The sequence below is a fragment of the Vicia villosa genome, linkage group LG2 (assembly GCF_029867415.1).
Source record: "Vicia villosa cultivar HV-30 ecotype Madison, WI linkage group LG2, Vvil1.0, whole genome shotgun sequence".
Taxonomy (NCBI): Eukaryota; Viridiplantae; Streptophyta; class Magnoliopsida; order Fabales; family Fabaceae; genus Vicia; species Vicia villosa.
This window is the reverse complement of record NC_081181.1, coordinates 212434057-212459843: the sequence shown is the minus strand read 5'-3', so window position 1 is coordinate 212459843 and position 25787 is coordinate 212434057. Positions and strand designations below refer to the sequence as shown.

Sequence of the window (25787 nt, the reverse complement as noted above, 5' to 3'; positions counted from 1 at the left end):
CACCAAGCACAAGCTCATACATGGCACTCTTTAAACTTCCCACGCGTCTTTAAACATGAAAAACCCAGCGTCATTTATGATCCAATCATTGTAATTTTCATTTTCACTATGCTGAGTCACACAACATCATAACACGTGTCAGTAACAGGCACACTTGTCCTCTCTCATGCAAAAACCTTTCATCACCAACCTCTTCAAACCGCCAATACCATTTCCCATAAATCACACACATTCTCATTTCCATAACCATCAACATACAAAAAAACAACTACATTAACACAAACAAGTTCATCAAACATCTCAAAAAACATCTAAAGACAAACCGTACATAGTACTTTTGTTCTGTTCTTTTTTGCAATACCAACCAAACCAAAACAGAAAAAAAAAAACACATCCATCATCAATGGCATCTGAGCAACTATCTCGCAGAGAAAACATCACAGCCGAGAGAAAGATTCACAGCGTGGAAGACAATGTCCCTCAAAGGACAACCCACTTCGAGCGTAGAGAGACTCGCGAACTTGCACCAAACATTCAGTCTCTCCCTCGCAACGAGAATCAAACTTACCTTGATCGTAGTGCACGTGTTCCTCTGAATGCAAATGTATCGGAAAGCTACCTTGATCGTGCAGGTGTTCCTTTGAATGCAAATTTAGCAGGTGATAGAGAGAAAATCGATACACGATCTAGAGCGGTTACTGGAACACCTCACATTAAGGAAGCATTGGGAAAAGGACAAGTTATGGGAGAGAGAGGAAGAGTACTTGGTGCTGAAAATCAAGGTGTGAGATTGGAGAGAAGTGCTGCGGAGGAAAGAGAGAGAGCAAGAGAAAGAGCCAAAGAGGAAGAAGAGAAAAGGTTAACATTGGAAGAGATATCGAAGTATAGAAACCAAGCTCAACAAAGTTCAATGGAAGCGCTTGCAGCAGCACAAGAGAAATACGAAAGAGCAAAACAAGCAACAAACGAAACACTGAGTAATACAGCACAAACAGCACAACAGAAAGCAGCACAAGCCAAAGATGCAACTATGGAAAAGAGCCAGCAAGGTTATGAAGCAACGAAAAACACAGTTTCAAATGCTGCAAAAACTGCGGCGGAGTATGCTACTCCTGCAGCGGAGAAAGCCAAGTGTGCAGCTGTTCAGGCAAAGGATATTACTCTGGAAACTGGGAAGACAGCGGCTGAGAAAGCCAAGTGTGCCGCGGGGATAGCCGCCAAAGTGGCAGTTGATTTGAAGGAGAAGGCCACTGTGGCAGGGTGGACTGCGTCACATTATGCTACACAGTTGACAGTGGATGGAACTAAGGCTGTGGCGAATGCCGTTGAAGGAACTGTTGGATATGTTGCACCTAAGGCTTCTGAGCTTGCAGCAAAGTCAGTGGAAACTGTTAAGGGTTTGGCTTCTTCTGCTGGTGAGACTGCAAAGGAGTATACTGCTAGGAAGAAAGAAGAATCATGGCGTGAATATGAGGCCAAAAGGGCTACTCAACTTCAGGTTCTGTTCTCTATATTCATTACTTTTATCACACACTTTCTCATTTTCAATTGTTTACAGTACACTGAATATTGAGGTTTGATTTTAGGAAGGTGAAGAAATCTTGCCATCAAATGTGAGCAACTATACACAAAAAGTGACACCAAGTGGAGAAAGAACTCAAGCACAAGGAACCAATCTTCAAGAGAAGGTACAAGGAAAAGGAAGTGATATATTAGGAGCTGTGACTGAAACTGTGAGTGACATTGGAAGTAGCATGATTAAACCTATAGATAATGCTGCTAATACTAAAGTTAAGGAACATGGTGGCACTACTACTATTACTCAAAAGGGACAAGATGCTGGTGGTGGTGTTTTGGATGCTATTGGTGAAACTATAGCTGAGATTGCACAGACAACTAAAGCCATTGTTGTTGGTGAAGATGATCAAGTTGAAAAGTCAATGCAGAAGAATATTGGGTCAGATTCTCACTCTCTTGATCGTGCCAAGCATGAAGGATATAGAGCACCAACAAAAAATCTTTGAAGACAATGAATGTGTTTGTTTGATGCAGAGGTTTAGTATTATGTTAATCTTAATTAGCTGTCACTGAAAAAGTTCAATGTTTTGTGGTTTTGTTTTATGAAGTTGTGTGAATAAATTGCAATCTCATTCTTGAGATTGTCAATAATAGCAAGTATATCTTCTTATGTTAATGTCTTTTGTAAGTCAATGTTGTAATTTGATGCATTTTGAGTGTAATAATATACTTATATATATAACATTGTGTTATTGCTAATGTTCCTGGCAAATTATTTAATCATTCACTTATAGATTTATACCTACCAAATCCTGTATTAATAATAGTTATACATTTTATAATTAAGGTGTATCTTTCAATCCAGCACAAGAATAATCCTTTTATTAAAAAAAAGAACTTCTTGATTACAAGAAAGTGGCATATCATTAAATTTGACCTATACCTTATTTTATAGCAAAAATGAATCAACTTGCATTTACACCATGTCAACATTATTTATTTAATGAATGTGTTACAAAATGGTTACTATAGGTAAACAAAAGTAATTTATTGGTTTTCTACACTGTTTCATGAAAAAAATAGAAGTAATAATAAATTACTTGCATTACAAGTTACTGTAATTTTGAGCAATTCATGAGTCCCAGATAGGACCAAATGCAGGAATCTTAGCTTTGTTACAAGCTCTAACAACATCTCTACTACCTTCAGGATTACTAGTAACAATAACAACTTCAACATTCCAATTAATAGCAGCATTAACACTAATCTCAGCGACATTAGGACGACCCGAAACTGCGGTATCATGAACAATCACTTTATCCTTTGAGTATTTTCCAACTAGTTCCTTTATCTCATTTCCAAAGTTCATTTCAATATCTTTAGCAACCCAAATCAAATACACATCAGCCTTGTTTTTCTGCAGAAGAAATGACAAGAACACGCATATTCCGGAACCTGTTGCTACTAGCAACACTTTCTGATATAGGTTTACTAGATAAGGTAATCCAGCGAAATGAACTGAACGGATCCAGAGATGTTTTGGAGGTGATGAAACTAATGATTTTGTGAAATCACCAACTGCACCAGCTAGCATCATGTGGTCATTTTTTCCATCTGATATGATTCCAAATGCATGCCATTCAGATAATGGTGATGGACTAATTCTACCGAATAAACCCGGTTTAACACCGCCTTCGAATTTGATAATTGAAGCATGATTTGATGGTGCTGTAACATGAACTTGTACTTTTTTGATACATAACCAAGGAATCAAAATGAGAATTGTGATGGCTAAAGTGAACCAACACTCTTGTTTCTTAACCATCTTTGAAATGGTTAGGTAATAGGTTTTTGAACTAGGCTCATAGCTTATACTAAGAAGAATGAATAACCATAGAAGGATAAGAGCTAACCAACCGGAGAATCGGTGGATTCGCTCGAAAGCATTGTGATGCAGATGGCGGATAAGAGGAAAAGCTGCGAGCGAAGAGAGCGTAATGAGCGAGAGGATGGTGAATGCAACGGCAAGAATCTCGGGCGAGGTTTTGTCGTTGTTTTTGATCGTGAGGACGAGGGAATAAACTAGCCATGCTATCGAGGAAACGCCGCAGCTGCTATGAATTCCTCCAACACTTTGAAGAAATGAAGTTGTTGCTGTTTTGATTCTAAGAGAAACAAAAGGCTTCCCTATTGTCATGACAACAAACCAGAAAACAAACCTTAAAGCTGCCTCGCTTCGACATAATGTTAGAGCAAGAATGTTTCCAATGGAGAAAAGTGTAGCTTTTGATTTACCATATGAAAAATTTCCTGAGGCTGAAAGAGCAAGTGCTAACATATTCAAGGTTATGCAAACCATGAATAGTCCTTTGTAAACTGTGAAACCTTGATCTAGCATAATAATAGACAACCTCGAATTTCTTTTTGTTGGTTCTGCTTTCGGCAATACCTTAACTTTTTCTTGGTTTCTTTCCGTGTCTTCTACTTCAGAAAAAAACTCTAGCTCGACATCGTCTGCATCGATGTTGATGTCACAAAAGTGGCTGCTTGCTCGACTCCGTGTCGGACTAATAGCTTGAGGCTGAGGAAGAATTTTGAATGAGTTGTTTCTTGTCCATGGAATCCAAAGCCATGTTCCGATTGATCTTTCTGGTTTTGGTGGTGAATCTATTGCAAAAGGGCTGCTTCTTCTGCTAGGATTGATCTCAAATGCGACGCCGCGGCAGCTTGAAAATCTTGCTATCTTCATTTCTTTGTCTTCTTCCATTTTGAAGTTTGAGAGTATAATGTTAATTGAGTTTCAATTTTACAATGATAGGTAGGTAATAGTTTCATAATACAATGATGCTGATATATAGTAGAATTGCATTATGCAGGTTATATGTTAAGAAACATTTAAGGAGTATAATGTAAAAAATGTCCTGTATATATAGATGATATCATAAGTAATTTCTATTAATGTTATGAACATTATTAAATTATTTATTAAAAGATGGTTACAAATGATTAAATAATTCATACTAAAAATGAGGAGCATAATTCAAAGGCATTGTATATGTTAAATAATTACTATATTAAGGAGAGTATTCGTTTAGGGCCTATTTGGTGCGCAGGATATGATAGGATAAGGATAAAATATGATAGAGACAGAAAAAGACTCACCCTATCATGTGTTTGATTCATACATGATATTAAATATTTTTTATAATTAAAAAAATGGTTAAATATGTTTGTGGTCCCTATAAATAACTAAAAATCTAATATTAGTCCCTATAAAAAAATTTCTTCAAAGAATGGTCCTCCTAAAGTTTTCCGTCTATATTTTTAATCCCTGCCGTCTATTTGATTTATTGGAAGTTGATGTGGCACGCCACCGCCACGTCACTTAAAGTTAACACCGCAAAAAGAACATGTTATCTTGCGGGGGTTTCAAACCTCCCTAATTTGAGGATTCTTTTTGCCATTATATTTCAATTTTACCTTAGCTATAAATGTAAATCAATTAAAGTCCTGAACCATATGTTCCCCTTCTTCTTCATCTTCTCAGTTGCACTTTCTTACTGAACTCTATTTTTTTTTTCACTACCTTGTTATTTTCCATTAATTCTCCATAATCAACCACTACATCAAGATTCTTAAATGTGATAATCCACCAACATCATCTTTTTTTTCCTCTACTTCTCAAGATAATCCATATTTCTGTGAGTTTTATTTCTCTTCTACTTGAAAGATTCATTTGTATTAGAAGTGTTATTAAGTTATGTATGTATTATTCTACAAAACACAATTCCTTGAGTTTGAATTATTTCATAATATATTAAAAATACAAATAATATGGTGACAATAAATGACGACAATAAACTAAGCACCTATGATAATGTTCTATGTTATGTAACCTGCATATAGATATTCAACAACAACTAAATGAAGAGTCATGGAAAAATAATATGATTGTAAAAAATAGTGCATAAATAGGTAGAGGTGGTATATGATGTTTTAAGAAAGAAAGCTAGTCAGGCATAAGTTTATGAGAAATATTGAGGCCTAACTTAATACTTTGCATGCATATTTTGGCCTATATAAGAGTTAACAAATTTTTTTTGTGTAAATCAGTCGCTTAGGGATGGATGACAACACTAGGAGATCAAAAAATTAATCTTGGCAAAAGTTTTAGAAATTGTGTCCTTTAAAAAGCTGAGAAACATTGACAGGATAATTGTTTCTTTATGCACTATCATAGTGAATCAATATAGAAATCACTTTGTAAATCAAAGTTAAAGTTAAAGGTAGTGTTCTCACTTGGAAGGTTCATGTGATTAGTTGTTTCTATTTAAAGCCTACACATCTCTCTATTAAATAAGAGAAATTTATTAAGCCCAACAAAAAATATTGCGAATTTGAAGTAAATCAGTAAAACAGCTATACACTTCCATGCTCCAGCCCTAGTTCATGTACCAGTATGTAAAATGTCGTAAGTTTTAATTTCTTCAGTTGTTTACCAAATAATGATTATTTCATTTAATATCTTATATCTCACAATCTAGATTTAAGACCAAAAAGAATACAGTTCCATGCTTCATAAAGTTCTTTGAAAATCATAAAAGTGGTAACTCGATTTGATTGTTCCCAAATGTTTCTCTAGTTGCTAGTTGTTGATTTCACCATTGGCATGTTCCATTCCTCCAAAGATATTTGAAGTGATTCTGAAAAGACTTTGGTATCTGACCTGGTGAATGAAGCAATGATTTCATCCTTCAATTATACACGAGTTAGTGACAAAAAATATACTTGAAGAATTGTTCAGAAGCTGTTTGATGAAGTGCTTGAGAGAGTTTAGGTATTTAGGGAGGTTTGAAACCCCCACAATCTAACTAGCAATTTTGTATGTTAAATTTAAATGACGTGGCCTGCCGTGGCAGCTTCCGTTAGACCAAATAGAGGGTAGGGACTAACATTGAAGACGGAAAAAATTAGGAGGATCAATATTCTAAGAAAATTTTTATAGGAACTAAAATTGAATGATGGATTATTTATAGGGACGAAAAACATATTTATCGCTTAAAAAAAAACTCATGGACACTATTGAAAAAATTCATTATTTTGTAAAACAGTTATATATTTTTTAAAATTATTTTGTAAAATATTTTTAAATTTATAAATTAGTAATAAAATAATAATTTTTTATAATTAAAAAAACTCATTAACGCTAATTTTAATTTTTCTTGAAAAAATCATAAATTCTAGTATATATATTAGATAAACAAAATAAAAATGTATATATAATATGTAAATGAACAAATTACATTTGCAAGAACATATATTTAATTTAATAAAAAATAAAATTAGTATTCATTTTTTAAAAAATTTAAATAATTATTTTATTTTTAAAAATTCTAATTTTTTTTTTGAATCAATAAAGATTTGATTAATTCAAAAAACAGTGTAAACACGGCGATCGCTCACGATCCAGCCAAGACCGAGTCCTATAAACAAGAAAAGCAAGAAGCAACACTTAAAACATTAAGGCTGCTATGTGTGTCCTAAACTTCTTAGTATTCCATAATCTGTAAACTAAGCTATCAATGATGTCTTTCTCTATGTTTCCGGTATAGTTAGTAGGGCCAAAAACTTTGTCATTTCTCATCTTCCAAGTAGAGTAAACCACTTCTGTAACAGCGCATTTTATGAGGTTTGCTCGCCAACTTTTCCCTTTGCAGTTACGAATTAACCAGTCAAGTTCTCTATCCCATGGCATAGGCTCATGTCTAACATTAATCCATCTTAGAATCTTCTTCCAAATAGTCTTCAAACTATCACAACAGAAGAAAAGGTGACTCAAGGTTTCCTGCTCAGAGCAGAAAGCGCAGCGATCGTCCATAATCATACCAAACTTTTTAAGTCTCTCCTTGGTAGCTAATCTGCCATTGCAAGCTAACCAGAATATGAAAATGGCTCTAGGCCTGGCATAATTACCATACATCAGATGGCGCCATGTAGGTTTCGCAGCATTGTTCTGTAGGGCATTATAAATCTGTTAGCCGGAAACTTACCCCCATTGCCAATATTCATGTCCAAGTAGAGTTGTCTAGAGTGGAGAAGATGCTTTACCATCCAGGATACACTGTCTCTGACTTGGACTTGCATAAGTTCAGTTCCTTTTAAATAGTTCTAATTTTTTATATTTTATTAAGTTAAAAAATTATCCTTATGACAATCATACATGTTTTTTAAAAATTATTTATTAATATTTTTAATTTATAATCAAATTAAATTTTATTTATATTTTGTCATATTTAATTTTTTAATTTAAATTATATTTCATAGGAGTAAATTAGTAAATCATTTTTTTATCCTATCATGTCGATTTCTAACCCAGCTCATAGTCAGGATAACAATTTGAACTAGCACTACAACACGGAACAGCTACAAGAGCGCTTTTTTTGGGCTTTAACAGCGCTTTAAAGCGCTGCCAAAGCCAGCGCTGGCATAGGCTACGAAAGCGCTTTTAAAAGCGCTCTGGTAGGCCCCCCTATAAGAGCGCTTTTCTGGAAAAAGCGCTCTTGTAGGTCCCCCTTTAAGAGCGCTTTTCAGGAAAAAGAGCTCTGGTAGGCCCCCCTTTAAGTGCGCTTTTTCCAGAAAAGCGCTGTGATAGGCCCACCTGTGAGAGTAAAAAATAAAAAAAACGCAACATACTAAAGCGCTTTTGTAAAAGCGCTCTTATAGGGTGGGCTTTAAGAGCGCTTTTTCCAGAAAAAACGCTCTGATAGCCCCCCCCTATAAGAGCGCTTTTACAAAAGCGCTTTAGTATGTTGTTTTTTTTTTTTTTTTTTGCTTTTTTAGTAATCTTTGGCAGCGCTTTTAAAAAGAAGCGCTTTAGTATGTGGGCCTTTAAGAGCGCTTTTTTAAAAAGCGCTTTAGTAGCTAAATGAGGTATTTTAATGTGCAGCCTGTAATTTAATCCTCCCAGTCGACCTGTAATATTTTCGACCTGTAATATGTTTTCAGCCTGTAATATTTTCGACCTGTAATTTATTTTCGACGATATTATTTCAGCCATCAGTAAGACAATATATATATATACTAATATAATACCATTATAATATCCAAAATTATATATATATACATCATTACAACATCAATAATATTATAGTACTTCAATTCGACACAAATCCTACATGAAAAAGCGCTTAATATAAAAATGACACAAATCCTCTTTTATTTCTTCCAACTTAAGTCTCGGGTATCCAGCGGCACGGAATTCGTCAAGGTACTACAAAACAAAAACAAAATATGAATGATACATTTAGTTAAATGTAATAAATTATATGAAATTATCTTAAGTTATAAATTCATACCGTGAGCGGAATCTCTAATTGATTTGCCTGAAGGATTTCTTTCATAAACCTCAATACAAAGTATCCGCAATCGTAACTGTTTTTCTGTTGCGGACACTACATAGAAAAACAAATAAGATTCTATAGTTGTGCATTGTTTTATCAAGTAGCATAAATATATTATAAGCAACATTGTGAAAAATAATGTACCTGCACTTGGATCCAAGTAATGTTGCTAGATTTAGTTCGGGATACCTGTGCGTCCCGTTGACTTCGGAACACTTGTATTGATCTAATTAACAAATATATAAAAGCATATGTTTAGATCAATCCTACAAATAAGTAAATATATATATATATAAATATACACGAATATATATTTAGAACGATCCCACTTACAAATCAACGATGTCCTTCATGGCCGGATAATTGGTCCATTCACCATTTACCGAATTCAGATAATACACGACTTCCCTTATAGGGTTGATAGCAAGCAGCAACCAGTGTGCTCTATAAATAAAAACAATAGGTTATATGAAAATTTTGCTATACACAAAAGAAACAGAGATTAGATGAACAAAGAATGAGAAACTAACCCTACTGGTCGGGTATTATACGCCCAAAGATGCAGACATTCTGTATTGCCGGTGGACATGAATCTATCTACTAAGCGCTGTCTAACTGATTCCGGTTCCGAATCAATTGCCATTCCGCTGCAGTGGGCGGAAGTCACGAAACGGAATCTGTTAGACAACGGAGTCCCGCGCAACACTCTGTCATACAACAACCTTAAATAAAAACATAATAAACATTAGATTATTTTCATTGAAATGTGTAAATAAATTATATTGTGGGGCTAATTAAATAATATATCGGATGAGGGAATATTACCGAATGTATGAGTGCATGTTATTGACGCCTAGTTGATCATGCTTAAAAATCTCCTCCAAGTCATCAAGTGTAATAAGTGACTTGAATTCAATACCGAAGACACTCTCATCCATAACGATTTCACGTAAAGCACCATCCTTCAAATCGGACATATCAACCATTGTTGCGAGCGTCGACCGGTACCGAGGCACAAAAGCACCGCCTTTTTTTCCCGCTGGCTTCGGAGGACCAGTGGGTGGTACGGTACGAACTTGCTGCGTCACTTGTTGTGACTCTCGAGCGGATGCCTAAAAATCATATAAGTTATGTAAAATATAAAATCATGCAGATTTAGATTCAGATTAATTATTAACACTTTAAATGTACCTCTTTTAGTGATGCAACGGACTCCTCCTCCTGTAAAATCCCTTTACCCTTAACTGTGGGTTTTATAGGAGCAGTCTAAAATTAAAATGTAAAAAATAATTAATAAACGGTTTAGAATTGACATTCGAAAACTAAATGATTCATAATCGTTTTCAATATACCTCATCACTAATGGTAATGAGCTCCGAGGGCCATGCAACAAATGATCCTATTGCATCTCGCAGCAATGTCGTCTCTGAGACCATGTCAGGTACCGGTAGCATCGCATCATGATCTACTACAACATCCACCGATACTTTCAGGTGTCCATCCGGGAGCGGTCTATGGTGAAGTAAATCTCCCAAAGTGTTGTGCACTTTTCCCTTGCCAACTAGTCGATAACTCGGTTCCGATAAGTATAGTTGGCAAGATGAAATGCCCTAAACCAATAGTAAATATAAAGTCATTATCATTAATAAAATAGAACAATTTAAAAGGAAAAAAAATTATAATTACCTCGGGAAATTTCCTTTGATAGTTGATACTAGCCTTATCACTAGTTTCTTTCACCGATGAAGTGTTGCACTTTTCTCTCATATACGCCTCTTTATCTCTTTGCAATTCAGAGACTTGTGCTTGCAATTCCGCCAACTTTTGCAACACTTCTTCATTTGAAGGATTTCTTCTCCTAGGACTCTTGTAAAAAGAGGTTGGAGTCACACCATGACCCTTACCCCTTGTCATACCCCAAAATTTGCCCATGCTAATCAATACACAAAGCTCCAAAACACAGTCTCCTACACAGAAACTCTAAACTAGGGTTTGACTGATTCAAGGGAAAATCATTGAATCAATGGCTCAAGGTGGTTCAATAAGGTCCCTAATATCCCAAAGTATCTCCATATAAAGTTTCAAGTCAAATAGAACAAGTTTGGTCCCTCAAATCATGATTAGGTCAACAGTTGATCCCCAAGGGCAAAATAGTCATTTCAAGTCCAAATACAGTCAAAGTTCAAGATACTTGATCAACAACATCCTCATAACCCTAAAATCATCATTTGATCAAGGGTTGATCATGATGATGCAAGGAAAGATCAGAAAAGTCCAAAAGTCAAAAGTTACTATTTCGGGCATGAACTGAAAAAGTCAACCAAACTCTGAAAATTCACCAAATATTCATACTTCATCAGAAAAATTCCCACCAAAGCTCATTTTGAAGGGAATTCATTCCTCTATCCAATGGTACAAGAATCAAAGCTCACAGGTCAATGGTTTAAGAATTATGGCCTCATACATTATAGGTCCTTCTCAAAAGTCAACAAAAAGACACTTTCTTCAAAAGGTCATAAAATGAGAATGAAAAATGATGCTGACATGGAACCAAAGACATTGGTTAGAGAACTCTCTAAGGTTTCCAAAATGTCTTAGAACACTTCCATACCTCAAAAATTGAGGGAGATAGGCCTTGTCAAAGTTAGGTTATTTTGGGAAGGAAAAAGTGAAAGAAATTGAATATATTTCCAATTGGGCCCAAGTTCTATTGTTAAACTTTCTCTTGAGTAGGACCTATAAGCCCAATGACAAGCCCTCCTCTATTTTATTTCATTTATTTTTGGATTTATTCATTTAAATTCAATTATAATTAAAATAAAATATGAAAAAAATCCATCCTTTAATACAAAGATTATTTTTGGCTAATCTTGAGGTCCATAATATCTCAATATACTACTCAAATTCGTGCAAATCAATAGGAGGAAGAAAAAGATTGAAATTGGCTAATAATAGAAATATTTCTCCCATGATTTCAATCAAATTTTTCAAATATCAAGTATCAAGATTCAATTGGATTTTGTTCAGTTTTATTGACCTAAAATAGTCTCCTATAAGTACCAAAGCCATTCAGATGCAAGGGTTACGAATTTTGGCAGCCAAGGAATCCCATACCCGAGCACAAAAATTCTTCAAAAACTCAAAATCCAAAACTGAGATTGGGGCCAATTCAAGTGTTGCAATCAGTCAAGACTTGTTCCTTGATCATCACTGAACGATTCTCAATCGTTTTTAAGTCACAAAGCATCAGGAATCATCCTCAATTGGCCACGGTTTGTCAATTCTAAACTTGATTCGATTTGCATCATACAAGCATCATTGATCATATTTAGTTGTATATACATGTTTATTATCATCTAATGATCGATTCTGGAAATTTTGAGACGTTATCATGTTGCCTTGAGTGTTATGCCATTGTTAGGGTTTTGCCTTCGAATTGGGGTTTTGTTTCACAGGTAAAATTAGGCCTAACCAATACCATGACCATACTCGTGAGGATCAGGTGAGTTGAATGGTGCAGTCGCGCCTAACTTATATGAGTATTATCCCCTATTCGCTATTTTTTTGAGTTTTGTACACAGGGCTTTTACAGCGCTTCAAAGCAAAAAGCGCTGTAATAGATCGAGTTGCAGAAGTCTGGGTGGAGAAGATGAAGCGTGGCACTCTCCCATCCGTCCAAAAACGCGCGCGTTTGGTTTTTCAAACAGAAAGATCCTGCGCTTTATGATGTACCATCATACCATGTGCTATCAATCTACAGCCGTCAGATCTTCGCCTGTTCTCATCCCACCATCCTGAAGCCGCGACCACATGATACTCCATGCACGCGCGCCACATACGATCACAGCTAAGTATTTTTGCAATTTTTTTTATTTATATATATATCTATTTTGTTTTTAATTCTTTTTTTTATTTCTTTTTAAGTTTATAAAAAACTAATAACTAATTTTATAAAAAATATTTTTAATATTTATTATTTGTTTATTTTTTAAATCATTAATATTTATATTATTATTATTAAAAAACACTTATTTTTATACTAAAATCCTTATTTAATTCACTAATATTCTAAAAATTTCCAAAAAAATATATTTCGCATCCGATTTTAATTTTCGACTCGATTTAATTAATTAGGTCATTAGACCAATAATTAATTAAATTATTTATTCTCTTTTTTTGCAATTTCGTACCCTAACTAGGGTTTATGAAGAATAAGCCATACACTGATTTTATTTTATTTTCTTGTTATCAGGGTTAGCAATATAATTCGCCTCAAGGGCGCGCCTTCAAACAAACCTCGAAGATAAGTGTGCTGCTTTATTTAATTTTATTCTTTTAATTGATTCGTTGTCAGGGTTTGCCTTGCCTTCACCTATTTTCTGCCTTGTTTCAGGATCAATCCTAAAGGCGCCTAACAACCATATCAGATCAAATTCGAATCAAAGCTAAGTATTCCCTATTTATTCATTATTAGTTTATTTCTCTTTCATTTTATTTACGTTAACCCTGATTATCTTCGAATTAATAATACACTCACGCCTTGTTCCTTGTCTGTTCTAATGGTCAGAGTCAATGCTTCAGGCAAACCTTTGCCCACCAACCCTGCCAGAATAAATGCCAAGCTAAGTACTCTTCATTCATTTAATTTTAAATTCTTTATTCTTTTGTTTTTTTAGGGTTAACCTCGTTTGCCTCCGAACCGATAATGCACTCACCCCTCTGTTTATTCTTTCTTTTCCAATTTTCAGGGGTTGTCGACTGCCAAAGCTACGAGTATTGGTAACCCTAAACTCCATTTTCAATTATTACTTGTATCAAACCCTGATAAGGGATCCACTGGTTACGATTTCCCGCCCCCTTTACTGCTTTATATTATTATGTACTGCGTGGTTAGTAAAATAGGGAGTGCAACTCTAAATTAATTAGAATAACTAAACACAAGATAATATAATCTGAATTGAATCACATGATTGGTGCACACACGCACGCTTTTGGGTAACCCTCTCTGTTGCCTGTTGCCTGTTGCCTGTTGCCTTCGTTTTTCTGCAGAATAAGCCATGTCCCTCGAATTCGAGGATACCTCAGCCGTGTTGCCTCGACAAAAAGGTCACGACCCTAATGATGCTGCCTTCGATACACAAATGACCTCGACCCTCGGATGTTGCCTACGGAAAAGGCTGAAGTATCCTCTGGCTGCCTACGAAAAGGCTTATTCTGATCCTTGCCTTAGACTACCTGCCCTTCTATGGCATGGGACAGTCTTATGGCAAAGGATATTTCGATGACCCTTAAACCTCCAAATGAAAGGCTTCCTGCCCTCTTATGGCAAGGATAGACCCTTTCGCTCTGAAAGGCTGAAAGAACAGATTTCTCAAATATAAGGTAAATTGCTCTTAAATTGCTTTGCCTTGCTCTAAATATTTTCAAATATTCTTTCTCAAAATTCTTCAATATGGCTACGCTCATTTACGAGCTAAAGTCCATATCTTCTTCTTCTACCTTTCTGAAACAAAAAGAGCAAAGCAAATTAAGAGCCCATGGATAACCATGGATGCAAAGGGTGCCTTACACCTTCCCTTTGCATAATTACCCCCCGAACCCTATTTTATTTAAAAGGTTTTTCCTGTTCTTTTAGCCTTTCTAATTAAATTTGGATAAAATAAAAGTCGGTGGCGACTCTTGCTATCCGCAACATTTCGATTATAAAAAGTCAGTTCACCGTGTTACAGAACTGGCGACTCTGCTGGGGAAAATTTCGATTAAGAGGGGTTACCTTAAAAGTTTAGGATTCATTTTAAATGTTTTCTATTGTTTGCTTTGTTTGTTTTATTTTTCAGGGGCGTTTTGGGAATTAACTGAAGGACGAATCCTATTCCCGGATTCAAGTACATCTAAGATAGGAAGTGGCATAGTCATGGCGACCTCCCTTGTGTATGCTTGGGATTGGTCAATATGAGAGTTCACGCTTGAGTTAGGCCTCTATGGGTGTTTACATGCTTCTCTTGTATGAGGGAGGTTCGTGTGGATACCTGTGGGTGAGTCGGAGCTCAAGGACCGTTAGTTACCTTTAACCCATCCTGGCTTTTAGGAACGTAGTGGGGGGACTACTCTTGATGTATGTTGAGAGCATAGTCGCTACCCGATACTACAGCTCAGATAGGCTCTTTCTCAAAGTATCATTGCATGGTATGTATGTATCATGTTCGAGGGTGCTTTAGGAGGGTCGACAATTCTGAGTCACTTGGTAGAACCCGTCGCTGAAATCTCCTTATCCATAGAAATACCCTTGGGAAGGACACTTGATCAGACTCCATGCAAGCCTTAAGCCAAAAATTGTGTGACTTGCGTGACTTGTGTGACTTGTGTGACTTGTTTGCGTTTGCTACTAACCTTCGCTTCCTTGCAGGTTTTGTTAAAAGGACTTGTTTGTCCTTACTATCTCACACTATGCCAAATGAACTTCATTCGCATAACATCATGACATCATGACATCATAAGCATAACATGATTTAACTAACCCTTTCAAGGATTTTAGGAATTTAGGGCGCGCAATTTCAGGTGCTCTTATCAAGGACTGATTTCCTAATCAATGGGCAAGAGGATTTATTTTCCTCTGGTCACACACCTTCCAATTCAAAGACTCAGTACCTAGCAAGGGGCAAGAGGATTTACTTTCCTCAGGCCATGTATCTTCAAATACAGAAGTATCCCGAATCAGAGGCGATGACCCACTCGATATGGTGAGCTCGATTTCTCAAGGAAGGACGCTCTTCAGATGAAGCTGTGAATGATTAAATTTCTAATGTTGCTAACTAGATTCTTAAAGATCCTTGAAAACATTTCATTTGCATTCATAACATTGCATAACAGGTTTCCTATGATGGGTTTCTCATCCTTCCTCGCTGTTTATTTCAGTATCATGAATCTCGAACAATCAGTTAAGGATCTTCAAGCTCAAAACACCGAGTTCCAAGCCTTGATTCTGAATTTGTCCAAAGGGCAAGAAGAGCTGAAAACCATGTTGACTAAAAAGAAGAAGAAAAAGGGTAAGAAGACTCGAGTAAAAAAGCTTAGACCAATCTTGCAACTCAGGGATGTTGAAACCTCTGAAGACAGTGATGAGGATGAGCGAGATGATAATGCTAGTATCAAAACCGATGCAAAAAGTAACCACGATTCTGCCAAACTCTCTGAAGAAGAAGAGGACTATTACCATGAGGGCGAACATCCCGATGACAAATACAAGATGTTAGAAGAGCGTCTGAGAAGTGTGGAAATTCAGAAGGTACCTGGGCTGGATTTTGAAGAGCTTGGACTTGTGCCTGGGGTCGTTGTTCCTCCAAAATTCAAAACTCCCGCCTTTGCTAAGTATGATGGAGTCTCTTGTCCTAAACTACACTTGAGGTCTTATGTAAGGAAGATTCAGCCTCACACTACTGATAAGAGGCTCTGGATCCATTTCTTTCAAGAAAGTCTATCTGGAACTCAACTCGAATGGTATTATAAGCTGGAAAGTGCTAGCATCCGTACTTGGGAGGATTTGGTTGTGGCTTTCTACAAGCAATACCAATATAACTCTGATCTTGCACCGACTCGCATGCAACTTCAAAGCATGTCCATGGGTCCTAAAGAAAGTTTCAAGGAGTATGCTCAAAAATGGAGAGATTTGGCTGGAAGAGTCCAACCCTCTTTGAATGATAGGGAGTTGGTAGACATGTTCATGGGCACGCTAACTGGGCCGTTCTATAGTCACCTGCTGGGTAGTTCTTCTTCTGGGTTTACTGAACTCATTTTAACTGGAGAACGTGTGGAAAATGGTATTCGAAGTGGGAAGATTCAAGTGGGTTCTGCCTCTGGTACTACAAGGAAGCCGTATCAAGGAAGAAACGAATCTAATGCTATTCATAGTCAAAAGAGTCGTAGTAAGGATGACCAGAATCAGTCTGTTGGTGCCGTCCTCATCTCTGCACCAATATCTCAACAAGCTCCTAGACAAGACTACCAACGCAAGACTGATAGACCAAGGAGGCAATTCACCAAGATCAACATGCCTTTATCTCAAGCCCTACAATATCTACTGAAAGCCAATCTGATCACCGTAAAGGATCCTCCGAAGTTTCCCAACACTGCAAGCCCGTCTTACGATCCCAAAGCTACATGTGCTTACCACTCTAATGCTACTGGGCATGATGCTGATAGTTGTTGGGCCCTGAGAAACAAAATTCAAGATATGATAGATGCTGGGGAGATCGAGTTCGAAGCTCCTTAAACTCCGAACATCATTACTGCTCCCATGCATAAACATAACAAGATTGCTAATACTATGAATGGCTAGAAGGATGAACTCTTTAGATCATTAGATTTACCTTCATTTGCAATTTCTATTCTGTTTGTTTAAACACTCCAATTATGATAGACATTATTTGTTTTAATAATCATCATCAGTGCATTGCATATGTTTGTCTTGAATAAATTATTTCGCTATCACTCTTTTTAAATTATGTCGTTACTTTGCATATGTTTTATGATACTCAATTCCGGCTAAAGCTGTATGCCTTTTGAGGGAGGATGACGAAAACGATACCGCAACCTCATACAGTATGCTTTCAAACAGACTATGCTGACGATGTACAGGCATTGTTTCAATTCCTAAAACAGTGGAGATATAAGGATGTTAATCCCTCGTCAACCCCTTCGAGCCTAAGGAGTAGAAGTTTTTTGTTACTAATTAAAAACCTTGATCATAACCTGGGGCAGGGTAGTTCTCAGTTAATCTAGCTGTGCATTCTATTTTAAGAGAATCATTCAGTACATCTTTCAACAAAGATTTCAATCACAAAGTGTTCATCCGCACACATCAAAGAAGTGTTGGAAATGTCAATCAAAAGCTAACAATGGTCCATCAATCATTAAGCAAGGCAGCCAATATCTTTCAAAAAAAAAATGAATGAAAAGTATATATACAAAGAAGAGCCTGCTAAGTCAAAAATCAAAAGACGACTTAGGCAAAATCAAGGCATCCCGCTGACTGTAATCTCAGAAATAAACAGTTCAGGCAAAAGTTAGGGATATCAAAAAGATGAAAAAAGAGAAGTCAATAAAATCCTGAACAACACAATGTTGTGACTACCAAAAGGAAGAAGGGACTGCCATCTCAAAAAAGTTCTCTTTACTTATGAACCATCATCATTATCAAAGGTGTAAATCCAAAAGTCTCTTGGAACCTGAATGCACAAGTTGAATTAATTGAGCTTGGGACTGAAGATCATCACGAAGAGGGGTGGGTACAATCAAATTTTGAGCCATTATCCTTTGTTTCTTAAACCGTGAACCAAGCCACGTTACAACCCTTGAAAGTCCTAACTGAAGCATGGTTAGTTCGAAAGCATACTGTCACAAAAAAGGTATCCTGACTCCTTAAGGTTTACCACAAATGCTGAGTTGACACTTCGTTTTTTACAAACATCACGTTTTTATAAACATCATGCTTTTACATATCCAATTTTAATGTTTTTCAACAAACTCAAGACAGACATATGCATTGCATCTCATGAATTCATTATTAAACAAATTCTGCTACATAATTTCAAATGTTAGCAACAGGACGAACTTGCACAGGGTACAACTAATGACTAACAGTTATCCCGACAGACATGATCACTCCAGAAGCAATGTCTCCTGCGTATACAAGGGGCACGACGTGTTTTGTCCAAACAATTTGGGGCAATCAAGTCGAGATTCCCAGAAACTCTCAAATACTTATATCAACGATCAATCTGGGGCAATCAAGTCAAGATTCCGAGAATCTCTCAAAGATGCCAAAAACAATCAGGGGCAGGCATCCAAGTAAATATGAATCTATTTCTGACCAACATGGGGCATTGTCTTGAGCCTATGATTACTGGGGGCATATCGCCCATAGTGTACATCTCACAAAGTCCTCGTGAGGCGAATCTTTCTAAAGTTCCTACTAACTGGGGCAAATCTATGCAAGTCCAGTTCGACATCTTGACCAATACTCAGTGACGTGTCCTAATCAAATCCAGGAATGGTAGGTACTATAATACTGGGGGCAACATTCAAGATATCCACGTCTTCCCACAGAGCCGGGTTCACGAGATCATATCCCCACGGAGTAATCATTAAGAAGATATCTTCAAATGCCCTCGTCCCGACAAAGACATGGCTCCCCAACAGAGTTTACATCTTCAACACTATCGGTTCTCCAACACTTTGTTCTTCTCCAACACGGTTTATTAATATCTCTAAATCCCCCAATCGGGGTACATCAAGTTACTGATCACCCCCAAGCAAGAAATCCTAAATCCACAGCTGAGCCTCTCCAAGAAAAGATCAAAACATCAAACTCACAATGACACAGAGATTTATCTTCTCAATCAAGATGCTTCGAGAAACATAAATCATATCCATACATCATATGCATCACATGCATATTCATACCTTGCATGCATAACATATAAAGCGCCCTATTTATTTGTGAGAACTCCATCTCATTCATTACATACATCATGAACATTGCATGAAACTGACGTTATTACCAAGTGAATATTATCTGACAGGTACATTACAAAGATTCGAATCTTATTCAAAGCCTAACGCACGGCACTCCATACATCTACGGATGCAAATTGGGTAGTCTAACGCACGACTTATCCATCAACCTAACGCACGGTTTTCCAGACATCTACGGATGCAAATTGGGTAGTCTAACGCACGACTTATCCATCAACCTAACGCACGGTTTTCCAGACATCTGAGGATGCAATTGAGAATAGTCTAACGCACGATTTATTCTCCGACCTAACGCACGGTTTTCCAGACATCTGAGGATGCAATTGAGAATAGTCTAACGCACGATTTATTCTCCGACCTAACGCACGGTTTTCCAGACATCTGAGGATGCAATTGAGAATAGTCTAACGCACGATTTATTCTCCGACCTAACGCACGGTTTTCCAGACATCTGAGGATGCAATTGAGAATAGTCTAACGCACGATTTATTCTCCGACCTAACGCACGGTTTTCCAGACATCTGAGGATGCAAACTAGAAACAGTCTAACGTACGACGTATTCTAAGTCAGATGGCATCTTTAAGCCCATCTCTAAACAACTACTTCTCAAACACTTCAGTCTCAACATCTAGATGGCATCTTTAAGCCCATCTCCGACAAAAGTCCCTACTCCAGCTAGGGCAAATTTCTTGGTATTCTAGTGTTCAATCATCTTCCACCTTCAGATACCGACTGGCATGCAGACCACTCTACATCTTCAGGTTTAAGATAATTGAACAGGGGCAGCTGTCATACCCCAAAATTTGCCCATGCTAATCAATACACAAAGCTCCAAAACACAGTCTCCTACACAGAAACTCTAAACTAGGGTTTGACTGATTCAAGGGAAAATCATTGAATCAATGGCTCAAGGTGGTTCAATAAGGTCCCTAATATCCCAAAGTATCTCCATATAAAGTTTCAAGTCAAATAGAACAAGTTTGGTCCCTCAAATCATGATTAGGTCAACAGTTGATCCCCAAGGGCAAAATAGTCATTTCAAGTCCAAATACAGTCAAAGTTCAAGATACTTGATCAACAACATCCTCATAACCCTAAAATCATCATTTGATCAAGGGTTGATCATGATGATGCAAGGAAAGATCAGAAAAGTCCAAAAGTCAAAAGTTACTATTTCGGGCATGAACTGAAAAAGTCAACCAAACTCTGAAAATTCACCAAATATTCATACTTCATCAGAAAAATTCCCACCAAAGCTCATTTTGAAGGGAATTCATTCCTCTATCCAATGGTACAAGAATCAAAGCTCACAGGTCAATGGTTTAAGAATTATGGCCTCATACATTATAGGTCCTTCTCAAAAGTCAACAAAAAGACACTTTCTTCAAAAGGTCATAAAATGAGAATGAAAAATGATGCTGACATGGAACCAAAGACATTGGTTAGAGAACTCTCTAAGGTTTCCAAAATGTCTTAGAACACTTCCATACCTCAAAAATTGAGGGAGATAGGCCTTGTCAAAGTTAGGTTATTTTGGGAAGGAAAAAGTGAAAGAAATTGAATATATTTCCAATTGGGCCCAAGTTCTATTGTTAAACTTTCTCTTGAGTAGGACCTATAAGCCCAATGACAAGCCCTCCTCTATTTTATTTCATTTATTTTTGGATTTATTCATTTAAATTCAATTATAATTAAAATAAAATATGAAAAAAATCCATCCTTTAATACAAAGATTATTTTTGGCTAATCTTGAGGTCCATAATATCTCAATATACTACTCAAATTCGTGCAAATCAATAGGAGGAAGAAAAAGATTGAAATTGGCTAATAATAGAAATATTTCTCCCATGATTTCAATCAAATTTTTCAAATATCAAGTATCAAGATTCAATTGGATTTTGTTCAGTTTTATTGACCTAAAATAGTCTCCTATAAGTACCAAAGCCATTCAGATGCAAGGGTTACGAATTTTGGCAGCCAAGGAATCCCATACCCGAGCACAAAAATTCTTCAAAAACTCAAAATCCAAAACTGAGATTGGGGCCAATTCAAGTGTTGCAATCAGTCAAGACTTGTTCCTTGATCATCACTGAACGATTCTCAATCGTTTTTAAGTCACAAAGCATCAGGAATCATCCTCAATTGGCCACGGTTTGTCAATTCTAAACTTGATTCGATTTGCATCATACAAGCATCATTGATCATATTTAGTTGTATATACATGTTTATTATCATCTAATGATCGATTCTGGAAATTTTGAGACGTTATCATGTTGCCTTGAGTGTTATGCCATTGTTAGGGTTTTGCCTTCGAATTGGGGTTTTGTTTCACAGGTAAAATTAGGCCTAACCAATACCATGACCATACTCGTGAGGATCAGGTGAGTTGAATGGTGCAGTCGCGCCTAACTTATATGAGTATTATCCCCTATTCGCTATTTTTTTGAGTTTTGTACACAGGGCTTTTACAGCGCTTCAAAGCAAAAAGCGCTGTAATAGATCGAGTTGCAGAAGTCTGGGTGGAGAAGATGAAGCGTGGCACTCTCCCATCCGTCCAAAAACGCGCGCGTTTGGTTTTTCAAACAGAAAGATCCTGCGCTTTATGATGTACCATCATACCATGTGCTATCAATCTACAGCCGTCAGATCTTCGCCTGTTCTCATCCCACCATCCTGAAGCCGCGACCACATGATACTCCATGCACGCGCGCCACATACGATCACAGCTAAGTATTTTTGCAATTTTTTTTATTTATATATATATCTATTTTGTTTTTAATTCTTTTTTTTATTTCTTTTTAAGTTTATAAAAAACTAATAACTAATTTTATAAAAAATATTTTTAATATTTATTATTTGTTTATTTTTTAAATCATTAATATTTATATTATTATTATTAAAAAACACTTATTTTTATACTAAAATCCTTATTTAATTCACTAATATTCTAAAAATTTCCAAAAAAATATATTTCGCATCCGATTTTAATTTTCGACTCGATTTAATTAATTAGGTCATTAGACCAATAATTAATTAAATTATTTATTCTCTTTTTTTGCAATTTCGTACCCTAACTAGGGTTTATGAAGAATAAGCCATACACTGATTTTATTTTATTTTCTTGTTATCAGGGTTAGCAATATAATTCGCCTCAAGGGCGCGCCTTCAAACAAACCTCGAAGATAAGTGTGCTGCTTTATTTAATTTTATTCTTTTAATTGATTCGTTGTCAGGGTTTGCCTTGCCTTCACCTATTTTCTGCCTTGTTTCAGGATCAATCCTAAAGGCGCCTAACAACCATATCAGATCAAATTCGAATCAAAGCTAAGTATTCCCTATTTATTCATTATTAGTTTATTTCTCTTTCATTTTATTTACGTTAACCCTGATTATCTTCGAATTAATAATACACTCACGCCTTGTTCCTTGTCTGTTCTAATGGTCAGAGTCAATGCTTCAGGCAAACCTTTGCCCACCAACCCTGCCAGAATAAATGCCAAGCTAAGTACTCTTCATTCATTTAATTTTAAATTCTTTATTCTTTTGTTTTTTTAGGGTTAACCTCGTTTGCCTCCGAACCGATAATGCACTCACCCCTCTGTTTATTCTTTCTTTTCCAATTTTCAGGGGTTGTCGACTGCCAAAGCTACGAGTATTGGTAACCCTAAACTCCATTTTCAATTATTACTTGTATCAAACCCTGATAAGGGATCCACTGGTTACGATTTCCCGCCCCCTTTACTGCTTTATATTATTATGTACTGCGTGGTTAGTAAAATAGGGAGTGCAACTCTAAATTAATTAGAATAACTAAACACAAGATAATATAATCTGAATTGAATCACATGATTGGTGCACACACGCACGCTTTTGGGTAACCCTCTCTGTTGCCTGTTGCCTGTTGCCTGTTGCCTTCGTTTTTCTGCAGAATAAGCCATGTCCCTCGAATTCGAGGATACCTCAGCCGTGTTGCCTCGACAAAAAGGTCACGACCCTAATGATGCTGCCTTCGATACACAAATGACCTCGACCCTCGGATGTTGCCTACGGAAAAGGCTGAAGTATCCTCTGGCTGCCTACGAAAAGGCTTATTCTGATCCTTGCCTTAGACTACCTGCCCTTCTATGGCATGGGACAGTCTTATGGCAAAGGATATTTCGATGACCCTTAAACCTCCAAATGAAAGGCTTCCTGCCCTCTTATGGCAAGGATAGACCCTTTCGCTCTGAAAGGCTGAAAGAACAGATTTCTCAAATATAAGGTAAATTGCTCTTAAATTGCTTTGCCTTGCTCTAAATATTTTCAAATATTCTTTCTCAAAATTCTTCAATATGGCTACGCTCATTTACGAGCTAAAGTCCATATCTTCTTCTTCTACCTTTCTGAAACAAAAAGAGCAAAGCAAATTAAGAGCCCATGGATAACCATGGATGCAAAGGGTGCCTTACACCTTCCCTTTGCATAATTACCCCCCGAACCCTATTTTATTTAAAAGGTTTTTCCTGTTCTTTTAGCCTTTCTAATTAAATTTGGATAAAATAAAAGTCGGTGGCGACTCTTGCTATCCGCAACATTTCGATTATAAAAAGTCAGTTCACCGTGTTACACCCCTCACCCGACCGGGATACTCAGGAGCATCTAGTGCTCTACTAAGTACGCTCCCCTCACCGGTGGATGCCGATTGCGACAAGGTCTCCTGTAATTCATTTACATTAAAAAATCATTTATATATTAAAAAACATTTGATTTAATTAAAGACACAGTATTATACTTACACATTCAGTAAAAACTCTCTGAACTTCGGGATCGACAGCATGATCCTTGCCCACACGAGCTTCCCTCCACAACACATGTTCAGGAAGTGAGGTTTCTTCACTTTTAGTCTCCTCTAACTATGCATTGACACAAAAGATAAAATCTTCAAATAAAACACATTTAGACAATTAATTAAAACGCATTTCTATTTACTTACAATTTTATCCTCCAAGCGTGCATATCCCAAACGCCCTTTTTTGTATGGATATGCGGGTTTGGATGCTCTCGCACTATTCTTGGCACTCCTTTTCCGAAAATCTTCATCTCTTTGCTCTACAAACTTAGCCCAATCTTCTTCACCAATGAAGATCTCATACTTTTTTGGCCGTCCCGGTGCCTCTTCAAGAAAGTTTCCATCTTTATCCTTAAGATAAGTGTTTGTCAAAAAAGCTTTCCACCCTCTATATCTTTTGCCGGCCAAACCAAGTATGTAGCGTCTACGATCATCTGGTATCTCAAAAGTCCTCTGCAAAAAAACATACCCATAGTGTGTTAGTATAAGTAATTTAAACAATTTATCATCAAGATAATAACAACAATTAACCATATATGATATATACCTGAAGCTCGTCCCAAATCGCTTTTTTTTTCGCATCCAAGTCTTCGCTTTTCATATTCCATCTAGCTACGGAGACCGGAATATGCATACGAACAAGTGTACCAATATAACTTGTCAACTTTGCAGAATTAGGACCAATTGCTTGTTTATCAGAATTCCATTCCAATCGGTATACTAATCCTTGGTCTCTATGTCGAACGATTCCCTTCATGATAGTGATGCCTCGTGCAACTTCTTTTGCTTCAGTATCAGGTGGAGCATTTGTATCCGTGGCATCTCTTTCTTGAGCATCTCTTTCTTGTGAGTTTTCAGGTGGAGCATCTCTATCCGGAGCCATTTAACCTGTATCAAACAAACTAAAGCACATTAGTACACTATTAATAAGCTAACAATCTATACAAGTAAAATGGAAGTCAAACCATGCATGTACAAGTAAATCGGAAACGAAATCGGTACAAATCAAAATAAGCGTCAAAAAATAAAGTTGTCGGAATTGAACGAAATTTACATGGCTATGGTAAAACGTCCCCACGGACTCAAAAATAAAGTCGGTTTTCCGAAATTCAGACCCTAAGCCCGACTTTTGATTACGGGCAGAAGCAAAACCGATAAAAAAACAGTCCCGAAATGAACATATAAGTGCATGAGCAGCTCCGGAATCGTCAAAATAGTATAGTTACATGTAAAGAAGTCGACAAACGGATACATGGTTCAAAAGTTATGTACAAAACGAGAATATGCACCAAAATTGAATAAGTACTATACTATTGATTAAAACAATCGGTACAAATTGAATAAAACAAATTAGTCGGAATATGTATACTATTACCTTTATCACTAACGTCTCTTTCTTTTCTTTGTAGGATTGTGTTCTACGCGTCTCTTAACAACGCGGACGGTTGGATTGATCCAAATACCCTCATTATGATCATTTCTAGTACAAGATTCATTCTCATTATGA

General features: G+C 36.7%; 3 protein-coding genes across 3 annotated transcripts; 1 reads left to right on the top strand and 2 right to left on the bottom strand.

The window, feature by feature from the left end:
* Positions 1 to 250: 250 nt before the first annotated feature.
* On the top strand, positions 251 to 2194 carry LOC131653790 (seed biotin-containing protein SBP65-like). Its single transcript, XM_058924076.1, has 2 exons — positions 251 to 1498; positions 1587 to 2194. Exons 1-2 carry the CDS (start codon positions 404 to 406, stop codon positions 2022 to 2024), a joined length of 1533 nt encoding a protein of 510 aa, XP_058780059.1. The 5' UTR covers positions 251 to 403; the 3' UTR covers positions 2025 to 2194.
* Positions 2195 to 2503: 309 nt separating this feature from the next.
* Positions 2504 to 4396, bottom strand: LOC131648167 (adenylate-forming reductase 06235-like). Its single transcript, XM_058917952.1, has one exon. It carries the CDS (start codon positions 4283 to 4285, stop codon positions 2651 to 2653), a length of 1635 nt encoding a protein of 544 aa, XP_058773935.1. The 5' UTR covers positions 4286 to 4396; the 3' UTR covers positions 2504 to 2650.
* Positions 4397 to 8646: 4250 nt separating this feature from the next.
* Positions 8647 to 9575, bottom strand: LOC131648166 (uncharacterized). The gene is made up of 5 exons (XM_058917951.1): positions 9449 to 9575; positions 9252 to 9362; positions 9063 to 9144; positions 8874 to 8969; positions 8647 to 8788 (listed from the first exon to the last, which is right to left on the bottom strand). Exons 1-5 carry the CDS (start codon positions 9559 to 9561, stop codon positions 8690 to 8692), a joined length of 501 nt encoding a protein of 166 aa, XP_058773934.1. The 5' UTR covers positions 9562 to 9575; the 3' UTR covers positions 8647 to 8689.
* Between the last annotated feature and the right edge of the window lie 16212 nt (positions 9576 to 25787).

Excerpts from the sequence above, each read along its gene's own strand:
- LOC131648166 (XM_058917951.1), bottom strand. The coding sequence starts at position 9,561 with ATGGCAATTGATTCGGAACCGGAATCAGTTAGACAGCGCTTAGTAGAT. Across the intron at positions 8,970-9,062 it reads TTACTTGGATCCAAGTGCAG|TGTCCGCAACAGAAAAACAG; the intron begins GTACATTATTTT and ends TTTTCTATGTAG. Across the intron at positions 8,789-8,873 it reads AATTAGAGATTCCGCTCACG|TACCTTGACGAATTCCGTGC; the intron begins GTATGAATTTAT and ends TTTGTTTTGTAG.
- LOC131653790 (XM_058924076.1), top strand. The coding sequence starts at position 404 with ATGGCATCTGAGCAACTATCTCGCAGAGAAAACATCACAGCCGAGAGA. Across the intron at positions 1,499-1,586 it reads AAAGGGCTACTCAACTTCAG|GAAGGTGAAGAAATCTTGCC; the intron begins GTTCTGTTCTCT and ends GTTTGATTTTAG.
- LOC131648167 (XM_058917952.1), bottom strand. The coding sequence starts at position 4,285 with ATGGAAGAAGACAAAGAAATGAAGATAGCAAGATTTTCAAGCTGCCGC.